Source organism: Neofelis nebulosa, chromosome 13, assembly GCF_028018385.1.
Source record: "Neofelis nebulosa isolate mNeoNeb1 chromosome 13, mNeoNeb1.pri, whole genome shotgun sequence".
Lineage (NCBI taxonomy): Eukaryota > Metazoa > Chordata > Mammalia > Carnivora > Felidae > Neofelis > Neofelis nebulosa.
The window spans coordinates 57,052,260-57,070,718 of NC_080794.1; the positions used below are offsets into that span (position 1 = coordinate 57,052,260).

At 37.9% G+C, this 18,459-nt stretch overlaps 1 protein-coding gene across 11 annotated transcripts in view; it reads right to left on the reverse strand.

The window, feature by feature from the left end:
• CPEB3 (cytoplasmic polyadenylation element binding protein 3) overlaps positions 1-18,459 on the reverse strand; it is a 195,719-nt gene that overhangs the window by 74,253 nt on the left and 103,007 nt on the right. For all 11 annotated transcript variants that reach the window (XM_058697163.1, XM_058697157.1, XM_058697160.1 and 8 more), the window contains 2 exons: positions 9,876-10,043; positions 7,652-7,741 (listed from right to left, as the gene is read on the reverse strand). In XM_058697163.1, coding sequence (XP_058553146.1) covers positions 7,652-7,741; positions 9,876-10,043 — 258 coding nt within the window. The remainder of the gene's footprint in view (positions 1-7,651; positions 7,742-9,875; positions 10,044-18,459) is intronic.

The following is an 18,459-nucleotide window of genomic DNA, read 5'->3' on the forward strand; positions in this document are numbered from 1 at the left end:
AAGAAAAATAAATCCTTCTGTGTTGAGGCTCTTTCTTTTACATCATTTTCTCTTTTTTTAACACTCCAACCACACTTCGTTTATTCAAAGGTACTAAAGCCCTTTCATACTCAGTCTTTCCCATATGGTACTCTTCCACTCGGGAAACAGCTTCCCTAACTTTGTGACTAAGTACTGAATTTTCAGATCTGTTTAGCTGTCATCTTCTCAGAGAAGCTTTCTCTACATCCCTCCTCTAAATTGAGGCCCACTTTTTAGAGTCACTGTACTCGTTATTTTTCCTTTACAGAACTATTACAGTTTATAATTGTGTTTATTTTTGTAATTAGTTGACTAATTTCTTATTTTCCCCACAGGATTACAAGTTATAAGGTCTGAGACCAAATATGAAAACACATATTCTGACTTCCATGCCTTCCGCCACCTTTCATGTTCTCAGTGGTGCTCTAGAGAACAAGGAATTATCTGCTGTGGCCTACACACAAAGCGATCCACAGGACTTTGCATATCCTCAAATGGCTGATCAAATACCTTGGTGGTCTGTGTGCTGGAGAGAGCCCCAGACTCCATTACCTCCTATTGTGTTGGCCAGACAATACTTAAGAGGACAACTGATGTGCCTGGACACTGTTTCTCTACATGGATTTTAAGCTCTCCACAGTCCACTGAAATGGTTATGGTTTTACAAACCCTACTGCATATCTCTACAGGTAAACCTGCCAGATGAATGAATATGTATTTCATTAGGCATATACTTTCTGAGAGAAACGCTGAAGGGTTCAATAGATGGTTTATGTTTTGCTTTCTACTTACACATAAACCAAAATGTATAGCCAAACAAACTGTACGTAATGGCCAACCTAGGGCAACCTAAAGAAAAGTACACTCAGGGGGCGCCTGGGTGGCGCAGTCGGTTAAGCGTCCGACTTCAGCCAGGTCACGATCTCGCGGTCCGTGAGTTCGAGCCCCGCGTCGGGCTCTGGGCTGATGGCCCAGAGCCTGGAGCCTGCTTCCGATTCTGTGTCTCCCTCTCTCTCTGCTCCTCCCCCGTTCATGCTCTGTCTCTCTCTCTCTGTCTCAAAAATAAATAAACGTTAAAAAAATAAATAAATAAAAAAATAAAAAAATTTAAAAAAAAAAATAAAAATAAAAATAAAAAAAAAAAAAAAAAGAAAAGTACACTCAGCATGAAGGGCATTAACAAAAAGGCATGGATCTGAATTAAAACCTAAGGAATTTAAGGAAAAGGAGAAATAGCACAAGGGGACATTATTAAGAAGGCACAGAACAGTTGGGGTGAAGGGCACCTGGGTGGCTCAGTCGGTTAAGCTTCTGACTCTTGATTTCAGCTCAGGTCATGATCTCACAGTCCATGGGATCAAGCCCTGCATCAGGCTCTGCTCTGACAGTGCAGAACCTGCTTGAGATTCTCTCTGTCCCACCCCCACTAGTACTGTCTCTCAAAATAAATATAAACATACATTAAAAAAAAAAAAAAAAGAATAGTAGGGGTGAACTCCTTAGATGTTCCCAACATTCAAAGTAACGGACATGGATTCTCAAAGTTACTTCAATCTTGGAATAACATCAAATTTCTTTAGGTCCTCTCAAAACAGGTCAACCTTCAGATTTTAGCTGAAAGCAAAATACAACAGGAGCCAACAGTATAATAATTATTTGTCTTCCTAACCCCTAATCACATGAAAGGCAATCTGCTATGCAAGCTTGCAGATCAGAATTGGGAGACCCCTAGATGTCACCAGCCTATCTCAACACTCAACCTCTGGTGTAGAATAAAGGCACCAGATTTAATGTTCCATAGTTCTTTATTAATATGCTATTATACAGGAATAGCATCAAAAACCATGGAATTAATAAAACTACTAAACTTTGTACTGCCCAGACCAACCCAAATGTTCTCTCTTCAATTCTCCATAACAAATTTAAGTAGGATATTGTAAACATGACACATATACAAAAAAGGCAGATGAGAAAAATGGTGATACAGAAACCACTAGACATAAGGTATTACTGAGAGAAGTGAAAATATTTATCTTTCAAAAGAGAAGACTTAAAGAGAAACTCATAGTCCTTTAAGTACCAAGAGACAAATGGTACAATAATGACTTGGTACTTAAAGGACCAAGTATATTTTACTTTATGGCACACAATTAACCAGTAGGTAAAGATTTCAGGGAAGCATCTGACTCAGCTGAAAAGCAAAATTTAATATCTATACAGACTTCCTTTAAAATATATAGGCTGCCTCTTTGGTCACTGGACGTCTCAGAAGCGAAATGAGTAGCTCCCTAAACTATTTTAGAGCAGGAGTCAACAAACTTTCTTCAAAGGGATTTGAGGACCACATATGGTCTCTGCTACATATTCTTGCATGTGTGTTTTTATAACCCTTAAAAACATAAAAACCATCCTTAGCTTACAGGCCATATAAAAACAGGTAGTTTACTGATCCTTGTTTTAGGGAGGTGATTTCCAATAGAAATATGAGTTGCATATGTAATTTAAAATTTTCTAGGGGCACCCACAAACATATGGCCAACACATGGCTTTGACAAAGCAGGAAAGAATATCCAATGGAATAAAGACGTCTCTTCAGCAAATGGTGCTGGGAAAACTGGACAGCAACATACAGAAAAATGGACCTGGACCACTTTCTTACACCATACACAAAAAGAAACTCAAAATGGATTAAAGACCTAAATGTAAGACAGGAAGACATCAAAATGCTAGAGGAGAAAGCAAGCAAAAACCTCTTTGACCTCGGCCCCAGCAATTTCTTACTCAACATATCTCCAAAGGCAAGGGAAATAAAAGCAAAAATGAACTACTGGGACCTCATCAAAATAAAAAGCTTCTTCTGCACAGCAAAGGAAACAATCAGCAAAACTAAAAGGCAACCGACAGAATGGGAAAAAGTATTTGCAAACAACATATCAGATAAAGGGTTAGTATCCAAAATCTATAAAGAACTTATCAAACTCAACACCCAAAAAAACAAACAATCCAGTGAAGAAATGGACAAAAGACATGAATAGACACTTCTCCAAAGAAGACATCCAGATGGCTCACAGACACATGAAAAAATGCTCAACATCAGTCATCATCAGGGAAATACAAATCGAAACTACAATGAGATATCACCTCACACCAGTCAGAATGACTAAAATTAAAAACTCAGGCACCAACGGATGTTGCCGAGGATGTGGAGAAAGAGGATCTCTTTTGCACTGCTGGTGGGAATGCAAACTGGTGCAGCCACTCTGGAAAATAGTATGAGGTTCCTCAAAAAGTTAAAAATAGAACTACCCTACGACCCAGCAATTGCACTACTAGGTATTTATCCAAGGGATACAAGTGTGCTGTTTCAAAGGGGCACAGGCACCCCAATGTTTAAGGCAGTACTGTCGACAAAAGCTAAAGTATGGAAAGAGCTCAAATGTCCACCAATGGATGAATGGATAAAGAAGATGTGGTATATATATATACAATAGAGTATTGCTCGGCACTCAAAAAGAATGAAATCTTGCCATTTGCAACTATGTGGATGGAACTAGAGGGTATTAGGCTAAGCGAAATTAGCCAGAGAAAGACAAATAATATCATATGACTTCACACATATAAGGAATTTAAGATACAAAACAGATGAACATAAAGGAAGGGAAGCAAAAATAATATAAAAACAGGGAAAGAGAAAAAACATAAGAGACTCTTAAATACAGAGAACAAACAGAGGGTTGCTGGAGGGGAGATGGGCTAAATAGGTAAGAGGTATTAAGGAATCCACTCATGAAATCATTGTTGCACTATATGCTAACTTGGGTGTAATTAATAAATTAATTAATTAAAACCAAATTTTCTTTCTAGGGTCTCCTGGGTGGCTCAATCAGTTAAACGTCTGACTCCTGATTTCAGTTCAGGTCATGAACTCACGGTTCATGGGTTCAAGCCCCGAGTTGGGCTGTTAGCACAGAGCTTGCTTGGGATTCTCTCTCTTCCATTCTCTCACCCCTTCCTCCTCTCTCTCTCTCTCTCTCTCTCTCTCTCTCTCTCTCTCTCTCTCTCACACACACACACACACACACACACACACTCTCTCTCTCACACACACACACTCTCTCTCTCTCTCTCTCTCAAAATAAACTTTAAAATAGAAAACAAAAATTTCTAATATCTACATTTAAAAGGTAAAAAGAAACTGATGAAGTTCACTTTAATATTTTCTATTTAACCCAATATATCAAAAACTTATTCTAACATGAAAACAAAATTGCTAATGAGATCTTTTACTTTTTTTTTTTTTTTTATAAAACTAAGTCTTCAAAATCCAGTGTATATTTTACACTTATAGCATGTCTCAATTCAAATTAGTCCTATTTCAAGCCCTCATTAGCTACATGTGGCTAGTGACTATCACACTGGACAGAGTGATTCCAGAAAAACTTAATGCATTCCACTGAAAAAGAGAAGAGAGGGCCTTCCAAGGAGTATCTGGGTAGCTCAGCTGGTTAAGTGTCTGGCTCTTGATTTCAGCTCAGGTCATGATCTCACAATCAGGGAGTTCAAGCTTCACGTTGGGCTCTGAGCTGACAGCATGGAGCCTGCTTGGGATTCTCTCTCTGCCCTTCCCCAGCTCATACTTTCTGTCTCTCTCAAAATGAAAAACTTAAAAAAAAAAAAAGAGAGAGAGAGATAATGTTTCAATCAACACTTATTTCTAATGCTTCAAATCAATGAGAAAAAAATGTATTAGTCAATAAATGACTATTGAGATGATTGGCATGCTACCAGGAAAAATACAACTGGATCGCTTCCTGTGCCTTACTCCAATATAAAGTCCAGACAGAAATGAGAAGTCAATCAAAAAAAGTAAAACAAATTCAAAGACCAGTAAGGAGAAAAGAATGCCCAAAAGTGGGGGGGGGGGGGATGTTATCTTAACCATCAGATTGGCAAAGATTGAAAAAGAGTCATTTCCTCAGATTCAATAAAACTGAGTTTTACAAATCAGATAATATTGATGGGAACATAAACGTATATGATTTTTCTTTTTTTTTTTTTTTAACTTTTTAATGCTTATTTAGAGAGAGAGAGAGAGAGAGAGTGTGTGTGTGTGTGTGTGTGAGAACAGAGGAGGGGCAGAGAGAGAGGAAGACACAGAATCCAAAGCAGGCTCCAGGCTCTAAGCTGTCAGCACACAGCCCAATATGGGGCTCAAACTCACAAGCTGTGAGATCATGACCTGAGCCAAACTCGGACACAACCGAATGAGCCACCCAGGCGCCCCCATATATGACTTTCCTTAAGGGCAGCTTTGCAATCTGTTTAAAAAAATATTTACCTCACTTCTGGAAATTCACCCTAAGAGGTAATGATAAAGGACAAAAAGATGAAGGCATAAGGATGTTCACTGAAGTGTGATCCCTGAGACAAAACAGTTAGAAGCAACTTAAGTGTCCACTAACAGGATGGATTAAATCAAATAAAGTCAGTAAGATAATGTAGGTCTCTTACAGAAAGATGTTGACATTGCTGAGGGGAAAATGCAGGTTATTAAACAGCATGCACAGCGTGATCCCATTTACGTAATTGCAAAATTTCATATAAATGTTTATGTTCATAAAGAGACAACAGAAGGATATTTAATAAAATGTATACAGTGATTATGTCAGATATAGATTTGGATAATTTTCTTTGGACATGACTATACAGGTTTATCTTCATTTTTGTTTATATTTGAGGGAGAGAGAAAGAGAGAGCGGGGGAAGGGCAAAGAGAGAGGGACACAGAGAATCCGAAATGGGCTCTATGCTAAGAGTGGAGAGCCCCGTGTGGGGCTTGAACTTACGAACTGTGAGATCATGACCTGAGCCAAAGTCGGACGCTTAACCGACTGAGCCACCCAGGCGCCCCATCTTCATTTTTCATGATGATCAGATCACCTGACACCTTTGATACTAGAGGTGTTTTTATACCTTCTCAGCATGATTTTTTTTCAACTAGCACTGTTAGAAATATCTTTTACACATGTAATTTTAGATAGCATGCTACATGTACCACAGTGTAGTGAACACATTCTTTCACTGAGATGACACTGTCTTGATGCTCAAATGCAACTGGTACTCTTAGGAATATTTTTTAATACATGTGACTTTACAGAGCATATTACCTGCGGCACAGTGTGGTGGTGAACTCATCCGTTCACTGAAATAACACTACTCTGATTCAAGAAATTATTAGCACTCTTAGAAACATGTTTTAAACATGTGTTTTTACACAGTGTTATTATACATGTACCACAAGGTGGTGAATACATTCCTTCAATGGAATAATCAGCTGGCGATTTTTATCTTTTCTGCTTAATATGAAACTTATTTTTTTAACTTTAAAAATTCTTGAAGAGAAGTAAAAAGGAAATGTTAAAAGTAAACATCCCTATATTTAGTGAGTAAATATTTTCACAGGTTGTTGAGAGAATGAGGAGAAATATAGGTGGCAAAGAAACCTAATAAACCAGACATAAGAAGAAGCCATGCACCTTTCCCAGGTTAAGCTATAATTTCATTCCTGTACAAAGCACAGGAAAGATAAGTATTTTGACTCCATCTTCTTGAAGGAATAATGTTACACAATAATACATATCAAAAAAACAATTCTTTGGAGATGAAATACATCTTTGAAATATAGCTACAGATGAAGAAAACTTCCTTTTTAACCCCAAACACTATTCCATGTAATTCTAGGAGTTTACCCAGAGCTAATATCACTAGAAAAGTTTCCTGAATTCTGCAGAAATTACAGACTATGAACAAAGTAATATATTTTCAGGTCTTCGTAAATTATCAAAAAAGCCTACTAAAAATAAGGGAAGAGTTCACGTGAAGAGTTCTTTGCTAGTTTGCCTTCTACCCCTCAACACACTAAGTCACTTAAAATACAGACATGAATAGGGGTGCTTGGGTGCCTCAGTCGGTTAAGTGTCTGACTTCAGCTCAGGTCAAGATCTCAGGGCTTGGAGTTTGAGCCCCGCATCAGGCTCTGTGCTGATAGCCTGGAGCCTTAAGCGTGTTTCTGATTCTGTGTCTCCCTCTCTCTCTGCCCCTCCCCTGCTTGTACTCTGTCTCTATCTCTCAAAAATTAATAAACATTAAAAAAAATTTTTTTTTGAAGACAGACATGAATAAAGGTAATTTCATACAATGTCATTTTTCAGCCACTAAGTTTTCAAAGTTTGGGTTTTATAAGACCTATAAAGCCAGAGGACACTGGGATACAAATAATATGTGACTCTAAATAATCTTTCCCTCTCCACTCACTGACATTGCTCAAAATCCTAGATTTTTTTCCTCTCAAATAATGAAAACTTAGCACAAGGTTCACTCACACAAGACTCACAAAATCTCACCGCTGATATAACAAATAGATGCCCTAAAACAATGAGTGTGCTCCTGGGGGGAACAGTCTCCAAGTGGAAACAGTAAGACACAAAAAGATGATCAACAATAAAATATTTTCTTAATTAGGGGAAAAAATCCAACTGCTATTTCAAGAATTAAAAGGCTGTCATAATTTTATTGAACTGTCATGCTAGCTCTCCAACAGGCAGGCAGTGGAGACATTTTAAGTGCATTACCTTTAGGAGGAAAATACGACTTGCTTTCAGCTTTGTGAGGCCAGTCTACAACGAGAGGTCCAAACCTGCGAAAGCTGGCAGTGATCTCATCTATAAAACAAAAAAGGAATCTTAGCATAACAGAAAAAAAAATATTGCAAACAGAATGGCATAAAGCATGTCTTTTTATTTAAAAAACGTTTTGAGAGCTATTTCTAAAGCATTTTTACAGAAATCAAACCTACTAAGTGAAATACAATTGTCTGCTGGGTACATTTGGTTATTCACTTTCAACCGTGCAAAATGTGTTTCTAACTATAATTCATTGCTCTTCACTGCCAGTAAATTTGACATAAAGAGTTTGGAAGAAAAAAAATCTGTCATTAACTAAGGTGACCTCTCAGTCAAGTTAAAAAAAAAAAAAAAAGACTCTACAAATAGGAATGTTCTGTATTTAGAAAAAAGGCAAAAGCAAAAGATTACAATATTTAAAATGTGCTTTCCCTTATGCAAAATAAACTCTAAAAGATCTAACATTATTAATCTTAGGTTATCATTATTAGTAATCTAAGATTATGACTCTCTGAGATTATTTTAGAAATAGATACAATTCTTTGGGGCACCTGGGTGGCTTAGTCGGTTAAGCATCTGACTCCAGCTCAGGTCATGATCTCACAGTTCGTGAGATAGAGCCCTGCATCAGGCTCTCTCTCTGCTGTCAGAACAGAGCCTGCTTCGGATGCTCTGTACCCTTCTCTCAGCTTCCCTCCCACTGATTCTCTCTCTCTCTCTCTCTCTCTCTCTCTCTCTCTCTCTCTCTCAAAATAAATAAACTTAAAAAAAAAAAAAGAAATAGATACAATTCTTTTGGTGAGGAATAGGGGCAAAAAGTAGGTACTTCTATTTGATGATAAAAAGTTGAAACCAATGATCTATTTCTCTCATACTTACCTATGACACATCCTATGAAGAAAATGTTTCCAATGTTATAGCTCAATAAATTTACCTTTTCCTTCTGACTTCTGACTCAAAGTGAAGGTTATAACTTAGCCCACACTCAGATTTAAGTTGCCACTCTCTCAGCCATGATCTAAACTTTGTCTTTAAAAAAATCCAATTGATAGATGAGATTAACACCAGTATAAAAATAATTTGGAGGAAAATGAGTCTCCAGCTCTGTACAACCTTAAAGAAATAAGTCTAAAATAAAATTATTTTTACTTTTTAAAAATATTTTTTAAAAGTTTATTTATTTTGAGAGAGTGAGAGAGAGTACATGCACATGCACACAAGTGGTAGAGCCTCACATGGGGCTGGATCCCACGAACCATACGATCATGACCCGAGACGCCCAACCAACTGAGCCTCCCAGAGTGCCCCTAAGATAAAATTACTTTCAGAGACTATTCCTTTATCACCGTGAAAAAGAAAATCATGATAAATTAGAGAAATGCCATAGCTACAACAATACTGACAAAGCAATTGTTTTAACAATATTTTTATAGCAGATCCAAAACCTACCAGAACTAGAGTTGTTTTTTCCCTCAGGCTAATTCTGTCACAATTACATTTCATTGGTCCAGTCAACAAATATCTACTGACAACCTACTATGTGCTGACTGGCTTCGAGCATAAGTGAAAACTCACTTTTGGATTGATGGTATCTCAAAAATATTAAGAAAAATTCTAATTAGTTTTCATTCTTTTAAAGGCAAAGGGTGCTTTTTACTAATCGATATATTAAAATATGAGATGGGATGGTGTGATAAATATGAGCAAAAGCACCGGAATCAGAATAATTCTGAGCACTAGGTGCACCATTAGTTACACAACCTTGGACAAACTGTCTCTCTCTGAGCCTCTTTCCTTATCTATAAAATGGAGTTGGTAGGATATGCCTTATAGGATAGCTATAAGGATTAAATGAGATAATGTAATGTGAAGCGCTTAGCACAATAATGGGCCTATGGAGAGTTTCATAAATATTAACTTTCATTATTATTTTAAAACGTATCCCCAAATGAAGGCCTAGGAAACAAGAAACTGTTGGGAGACTGCTATATATACACACATTTGAACAGCAGACCTGAAGTGCACAATCTATTACTTCCCCATCTATCATATATTTTCATCCTCTGAACACTAAAATATGAATGTCCTAAAGCTGCTTGGAGAGGAGAGACAGGGTCAGATCACACGAAGAACAAATCTGGCCTTTATAAAGTCATTAATGAATGCGTCATACCTTCATCGATATCAGGAGGAAGGCCTCCAACAAACACCTTTCTGGAGTAACGTTCTACTCGTTCTCCATTTTGACAGCGAGTGGGAGAACTTAAGCCAGATGACAAGGATTGATCGCCATGACTGTCATCCAGGAAGGCATCTTCAAAGGGAAAGAGAGAAGACCGACCTGAAACAAACGTGGAAGTTTCCACAGTTAAAATTATTTTCTTGGACAAGAGATGCTTTATTAGGAGCCAAAGTGTAGACTGAATCATACAAAAAATAAAAGAAGTATCCTGAACTGTGACTTTTACAATAGGATCAGCGACTGCAGATTACAGGGTCTAGATAATACCACCATTTTTGTGTAAAGGTATGTACAGCACGGAAATAATTGGATTGATAGCGAGAAGAATAAAAAATTAGAGCTGTTTTTGCTGCTAAAAATCACTACCTTTTAAAACAGTCCATATTACTGCTGCTAACAGTATTCAGCAGTTATTTTTCTTTTCCCCAGACATTTCTTAAAATAAATAGAAAAGTAGTCTTTATTCACATATTTTTATTTGTTCAAAGGTTCAGACTGGCCCTGACAGCAGAGGGAATATTAAACTGACAACAAAGGTTGATAACTTCTCTGAGTGCAGGACTAAACATGATCGAATTTTCCCTGTCATTTCAAGCTAATCCAATTTGGGAATAAGCATTTGCATTAACAATAGGTGAAACCGCTCTGGAAAACAGTGTGGAGGTTCCTCAAAAAATTAAAAATAGACCTACCCTATGACCCAGCAATAGCACTGCTAGGAATTTACCCAAGGGATACAGGAGTACAGATGCATAGGGGCACCTGTATCCCAATGTTTATAGCAGCACTCTCAACAATAGCCAAATTATGGAAAGAGCCTAAATGTCCATCAACTGATGAATGGATAAAGAAATTGTGGTTTACATACACAATGGAGTACTACGTGGCAATGAGGAAGAATGAAATATGGCCTTTTGTAGCAACGTGGATGGAACTGGAGAGTGTGATGCTAAGTGAAATAAGCCATACAGGGAAAGACAGATACCATATGGTTTCACTCTTATGTGGATCCTGAGAAACTTAACAGAAACCCATGGGGGAGGGGAAGGAAAAAAAAAAAAAAAAAAGAGGTTAGAGTGGGAGAGAGCCAAAGCATAAGAGACTGTTAAAAACTGAGAACAAACTGAGGGTTGATGGGGGGTGGGAGGGAGGGGAGGGTGGGGGATGGGTATTGAGGAAGGCACCTTTTGGGATGAGCATTGGGTGTTGTATGGAAACCAATCTGACAATAAATGTCATATATTGGAAAACAAAATAAAATAAAATATTCTATTGCTTACCATGTGGTTTTGCTTCAAAAAATATGGACAAACGGAAATAAATACTTTCAATTTAAAAAAAAAAAAAGAAATTGTGGTTTATATACACAATGGAGTACTATGTGGCAATGAGAAAGAACGAAATATGGCCCTTTGTAGCAACATGGATGGAACTGGAGAGTGTTATGCTAAGTGAAATAAGCCATACAGAGAAAGATAGATACCACATGTGTTCACTCTTATGTGGATCCTGAGAAACTTAACAGGAACTCATGGGGGAGGGGAGGGGGGGAAAAAAAAAAAAAGAAGTTAGAGTGGGAGAGAGCCAAAGCATAAGAGACTCTTAAAAACTGAGAACAAACTGAGGGCTGATGGGGGGTGGGGGATGGGTATTGAGGAGGGCACCTGTTGGGATGAGCACTGGGTGTTGTATGGAAACCAATCTGACAATAAATTTCATATATTTAAAAAAAAACAGGTGAAACACGTAAATGAGAACACATAAATTAAGATGTGGGAGTACAGATGTAGATGTGGTTATGACATCTCCACCCTACTAACCTAAACAATATTTTATATCACTCAAAAAAATTATTTTCATTGTTAACTCTATGGCCAAGTAGAGTTTATACAGAAAAGGCATCTACCCATTTCACACGAGTATAAGAAAGATACCAGCAGTTAGTCTGTTAATAAATGTAACACAATGATGCCACCCAATATTACAAAATAAAATCTAAGTTTAAAAACAAATATATTTCCTGTTTGAGTCAGTGAGTTCCTGGTGAAACTTTCCATTAGGTTACACTCTAAAAATGAACTTCTTGAGCTCTCGAACTTTTGAATAAATTCAAAATTCTAAAATAAATTCATACATTCTTCAAAAAAAAAAGAACAGTGTCTTCCCCATTTAGTCTATCCTGTCTATATTTCCCTGAAAGCTAGATTCTGCGTCACTACAGCCAACTCTCTAAAACAGAATATAAATAGTCTTACAAAAATACTGGACATTTGTATCTCTTACAAAAAAATAGCTACTAATATAACTCTGTTTATTTTATGAACAACCCAGGTGGTATAAGAAAGGCTCTATTTTGATGTTGGGAGTTAATAAATGAAAGGACCTAAGAATTTTTTGTTCAGCTCTTCCCAGATTAGCTACAAAGAAACAGAATAAAATTTGTCACCTCAGTCACCTAGCTTTCTTAGCCTGGCAGGAACAAACAATAGGCAGTAAATTCTCATCCCTTGATGTCTATTTTGATCAATGGGGGTAAAAGAAATAGATTTGCAGGAACTACAGGCAAAATGACCTTCTCAAAGACATCCAGGGATGTGCTCCCACAACTGTTAGGTTTGCTTTTCACATAGTCTACACTCAGAGAGTTATATGCTTGCTCTGTGACAGGAACATACCCAAATCAGCATTTCCCACACAGTACTCCTATCCTTACCTCTTACCCTCAACACTAGTAACATTAAATGCTCAGAAAACAAAGGCTGATGGGGGTGGGGGTGGGGGGAGACAAATAAATAGTGCACACCGTATGCCCTTCCCAGACATTCACAATCCACGTTAGAATACAAACAGTTGGGAAAAGCACCACAGTAAAATAACTTAATCAACATGGACTTAAGATAAAGGAAACATTCAAATATATATAGTTCAGTGGAAAACACCCAAAGAAATATTTATCCATATTCTAGAATCACCAAATAAGATAGTTATTTGAAAGTTCTTGACAAAGAAGTCTGGTGAGAGACAGGCAAATGCGTAATTATAAAACAGAGAATTAAGTACTAAGAGAAGAATTTACCAAGAGCACAATTTACTGCCCTACAGGAGATGGGATGGGGAGAGACCTTTAAAGTGATTTCATAGGAAGACAACCTTGAGCAGAATCTTGTGGGCTTTGGAATTTCTAAGGTAAAGAACAAGAATCCATAGAGAAAGAACTTTCAAAACAGCTTTGGTATTTCCCTCCAAACTAGGTCCTCTAGCATTCCCTGCAATCTCAACAGAAATGACTATTTTCCACATCCAATTCAATCCAGAAATCTAGGAGTCCTCCTTGACATCTCCTTTTCATACTCCAAACCTAATCTCTCACTCACTAAATCCTATCAATTCAAGCTATGAAATAATTCATCAATCCATTCACTTCTCCCATCTTCAGTCCTAATGCCATGGGGGTCCAGATCACTATCATCTCTGCCCTGAACTAATAGTTTAATGAGTCTGTAACGCACCCTGTTTAGTCTACTGATGTCTATCTTGAACCCTACAATGCTTTCTCCACAAAACAGCCAAAGTCACCATTTTCAAATATTAGTCTGAACACATAACCGCACTCACCTTTATCCTTAAAACCTTCCATTGGTGTTGGATAAAGTACAAAAACATCAGTGTCAATTTTGTAGGCCTCTGTCATCTCCTATATCACAGTTGCTGCCTCTCTCCCTCTGGTTCACCAACGTCCAATCACATAAGACTTCCTTTGAATTTCCTGGTCATTCCTCCTTGCCTCTGGCACTAAGGACAAGGTGTTTCCCTGTTGCCCAAATACTCTCTTCCCAACTCCCCAGTTTTCTAGTTAATTCCCACTTAATCCTTAATCTCAGGTGAAAAGTCACTTCCTCAAGGCAGAACCTTTCTGACCTTTTAGATTAGGTTAGTTCCCTTTTCTATCCACTCATTGCACTTCTCCTAACACTTTTCCTAATTACCATTATACTATCGTGTGGGTTTTTATTTGGTATCTCATTCCCCAATCCCATTAAAATGTAAGCTCTATGAGGACAGGGACCAATTTAATCTCGTTTACTGTTATCTTCTTGTCCTAATGAGGGCACATAAAAGGGATTCAGTAAATATTAAAAGTGAGACAGCATCCAGAAAAGGGTGACAGTATGTGCAAACACACACTACTGCAAGCGTATGCTGGAATACAACACACAGGTGTGACAATAGCAAGATGTGAAACCATGTCCTAGGAAATTAAGACCCTTTCCATTGCTTCTATATGTTCAAGTGTTATATTCTATACTCTATATTACAAAAGTAATAGGAAATTTCCCCATTTTCCAAATTTAATATTTCATTCTAATACTACCTTTTTTTTTTTTTTAACTTCAATCACTTCCTGGAGACTGATATTGCCATCTAATCATCTTCCATCCTGTCAAAAATGACTTTTCTGAGATGCCTGTGACCCTGTCACTCCCTCTACCCCACATCCTACAATAGCCCCCATCACCCTCACCAGTAATTTGCACCTAAGAAAAGAGGGGATGGGGAAAAAAAAAAAAAAAGAAAGAAAAGAAAAGAGGGAATAGGACAAGAGTTTGAAGAAATCTGGGACAGTCCAGATGAGAGATGAGGAAATCTTGAACAAGAGCAGTGAAGAAGGAGACAAAGTAGATATTCAAGGCATTCTGGAAAAAAAGACACCTTTCTTTGTGCATGGCCAACATAACCACAGCTTCCCAAAATATTCTGGCAAAGAAAATAAAATCAAGAGCTAATTGTAAAAATTTGGACTATTTTAAAAATTGGTTATGGGTACATAAGAAACTTGTCAAGGTTTTAAAACCGAACCTCTGTCTTATTAGTAGTATTTAGAGTACCATAGACTTTAGTGATAAAGTTGCCCTTGGAAATGACACTGCTAAGAATTCACATGTATGTGATGTTTCTCTGTGGATAAGAACTAAGAATATAGGTCTCAGAGCCCAATCCCCAGATCTACTTAATCTGAATGCATGGGGTTCAAATTTGAAAATCTGCACTTTTAACAAATTTCCCCAGTGATCCCTACACTCAAGTTTAAGAGTGAAATGGAGATTAACTGTCTGTAGCAGGCATCCACTTGAAAGTGATATTGTGTCAAGTATATGGAGCCTTGGGAAACATCCAAATTCAGTCAAGTTAAAGAAAGTACATCCTCAGCAACAGAATGTAAAATCTGTATCTAGTCAACCTTACTGTAACGTAACTGCCTCGGTGCTGATGGAACAAATCGTCAGTCCGTAGGAAGCATTTAAAAGACACAAGTGTAGACCAAACGAAGTTAAAAGGATTTTATCATACTGGTAGGATTACTCCTCTGTGGGACAGAATTGTTCCTTTGATGTTTCCATAGCCTGAAAACCATCTATTTCCCTATGCTCTAATTATAAGTTCCTGAAGGACTGTTCTATTAATTAATTTAGTACTTTGCTACCGTGAAGAGGCACCACTGTGACTTTTAAACTAGTAGACAAATAATCAGCCACTAAAATTGTATTTCTGTTACGTTCATCTCCTTAAGTTAAAACATTGGTATTCTGATTTGTCCAGGGTTCCTCATGCGATTAGTATTTGTGCATTCATTTCATTGGCATAAATCCATTCCCCCCAAGACGAATCATCCCTGGGAAGACTGATAAAATTTTAGTTTCCAGATATGTGTTATTAGAAACTGAAACTTTAAGAGGCTACACCCAAATCATGTCCTGTGAGAAGCTCTACTTCACTAACTAGCATCTCTCTGACATTATTTTTCTTTAATGAAAAACACTGCCCAAGACCAAAACATGTCTTTCATTTTTATTTTTGATGTTTATTTTTGAGGGGGGGGGGGGAGGGAGCAAGAGAGAGGGCAAGTGTGAGCAGGGGAGGGGCAGAGAGAGAGAGGGAGACACAGAACTCGAAGCAGGCTCCAGGCTTCGATCTGTCAGCACAGAGCACGATGAGGGGCTTGAGCCCACAAACTGTGAGATCATGACTGAGCCGAAGTGGGAGGCTTAACCAAATGAGCCACCCAGGCGCCCCACCAAAACATTTTAAGTAAGCCATGTTACTTCCCCAAAATTATACTTTTATGTGCCTAGCATATAAATCTGCTTTAGAATCTGATACTTCCAGGGGCACTTGGGTCGCTCAGTTGGTTAAGTGTCCAACTTTGGCTCAAGTCATGATCTCATGGTTCATGAGTTCAAGCCCCGCATTGGGCTCTGTGCTGACAGCTTGGAGCCCGGAGCCTGCTTTGGATTCTGTGTTTCTCCCTCTCTCTCTGCCCCTCCCCTGCTCACACTCTGTCTCTCTCTCTCAAAATGAATAAACATTAAAAAAGAAAAAAAAGAATCTGATACTTCCATGTAAAACATTCATATTGAATATTTCAAGAGAAGCAGGAGAACACTTCTCAACAGCTGCAATTTGGCCATTTGGCTTTCTTTCCACCAATGGTTCTGCTTTTGTGATATCTATTTTCAATTAATAACCAGAATGTAGTTTTTTGTTCAGTAACGGAACAAATCATCTCTGAATACAGAGACAACTTAAAGCTAAAAGAGCCTTGTAAGAAAAGTGCCAAATATGAAACCCACAAAGCACTAGTTAAGCATGAAGGCTTATCTGAGAGAAGAACTCTTGCTTACTTAGGAGGCTCCCTTTCCTGCAACTTACGATGGGAAAACAAGAGCCCACTGACCATGATAGTTCTCAAAGCTGCCCAGACCTCACCTCTCAGCTCCCACCAAAGCTTCTGTAGTCAATCCAGCAGCTTCACCCTATTTGTGGCCCAGTACTTCCACTGTAAGCCTGTTTAGTTTTGCAAGGAGCTCAGAAATTAGTCACTTGAGGAGTATTTTTTTTTAATGTTTATTTATTTTTGAGAGAGAGAGAGCGATGCACGAGGTGGGGGTGGGGGGTGGGGCAGAGAGAGAAAGAGACACAGAATCCCAAGCAGGCCCCAGGCTCTGAGCAGTTAGCACAGAGCCTGATGCGGGGCTCAAACTCACAAACCACGAGATCATGACCTGAGCTGAAGTTGGACACTTAAATGACTAAGCCACCCATGTGCCCAGGAGTTGTTTGTTTTTTTTTAAAGAATTATGAAGAATGACTCCCCTAAGGAAAAAAAAAATTGCCTGAAAGTCAAGATAGTCAGGTTCCAGCTTTACTTTGTAATCTTGGACAAAACATTTCACACATCTGAGTCTCATTTACATAATGAGAGATTTGAACTAGATGAATGGTTTTCAAATCTCTGGGAGCAGAATTCCTTGCATTACATAAACATCTTCCACAATACCCTAACATACAGATATTAAAGTGCATCTTACTTGGCATTACCATGTGGGTATGTCTTAGGCATCACAAACTTAACATGTTTTTAAATGAACTCTTGACATCCACCTTGATCCTGTTCTCTCCTGGTCCCATTTCAATACATGGCATTGCATTCATCTGGTTGCTCAAGCTGGAACCTGCACATCAGTTTTGAGTCTTCCTTCTTATTTACTGCCCACATTCAATTATTCAATTTAATGCCATTAGAAAAGGTTGATTCTATCCTCTAGAATATATCTTCCATTTGTTCATGTCTTTCCAACTCTACCGCCATCACTGTATCCGAAAACGCCATCACCTCTTGCCTAGACTACTACCTTCACTCTGAACTAGACAACCCACTTTCTCACTTTGCTCTAAATAATAGCCAGAGTGCTCTTTTAAAAACATAAATATGATCATTTGACCCTGCTTTAAAACATTCATAGATTTCCTCTTGTACTTGGACCAAGTTCAAAATCCTTACCAGGAGCTAAAGCCCAGAAAGATCATATTTCCTTCCTTCCTCCAACTTCATCTTAATATACCCTCCTCTCTCTCCTACCAAGCTCAGTCATTCTGGTCTCTACTTCCTCAAATACACAAAGCCCTTTCATGCCTCACCACCCCCCCCCACCCCCCACACAATTTTTAAATAAAAGCTTTATTAAGATATAATTCACCTACCATACAATTCATCCAATTAACCCATTAGCAGCCACTCCTCATTTTCCTTGAACTCTCTCAGGCCTAGGCAATACTAGTCTACTACTATAGACTACTGTAGTCTACTATTGATACTTTCTATATTAATAGAAAGGATATTTCATAAAAGTGGAATCTTACAATATTTGATCTTTTGTAATTGCCTTCTTTCACTTAGTATGTTTTCAAAGTTTAACAATGTTGTAGTATTTATCAGTACTTTGCCACAAGCCTCTTAAAATAGCTGTCTTAAAATTTCTGGAATTTCCTTTAAAACATTCTAAAGAAAGAGGGGAAAAAAGAGAGGATATATGAAACAAGATTAGCAAAAATGTTGATAATCATTGAAGCTAACTGATGGGTACAGAGTTCAATAAACTGTTCTATTTTTGTGTATGTTTGAAAATTTCCACAATAGAAATTTTCCTTTAAAGATACCTGTCTTCCCATCCTTTGG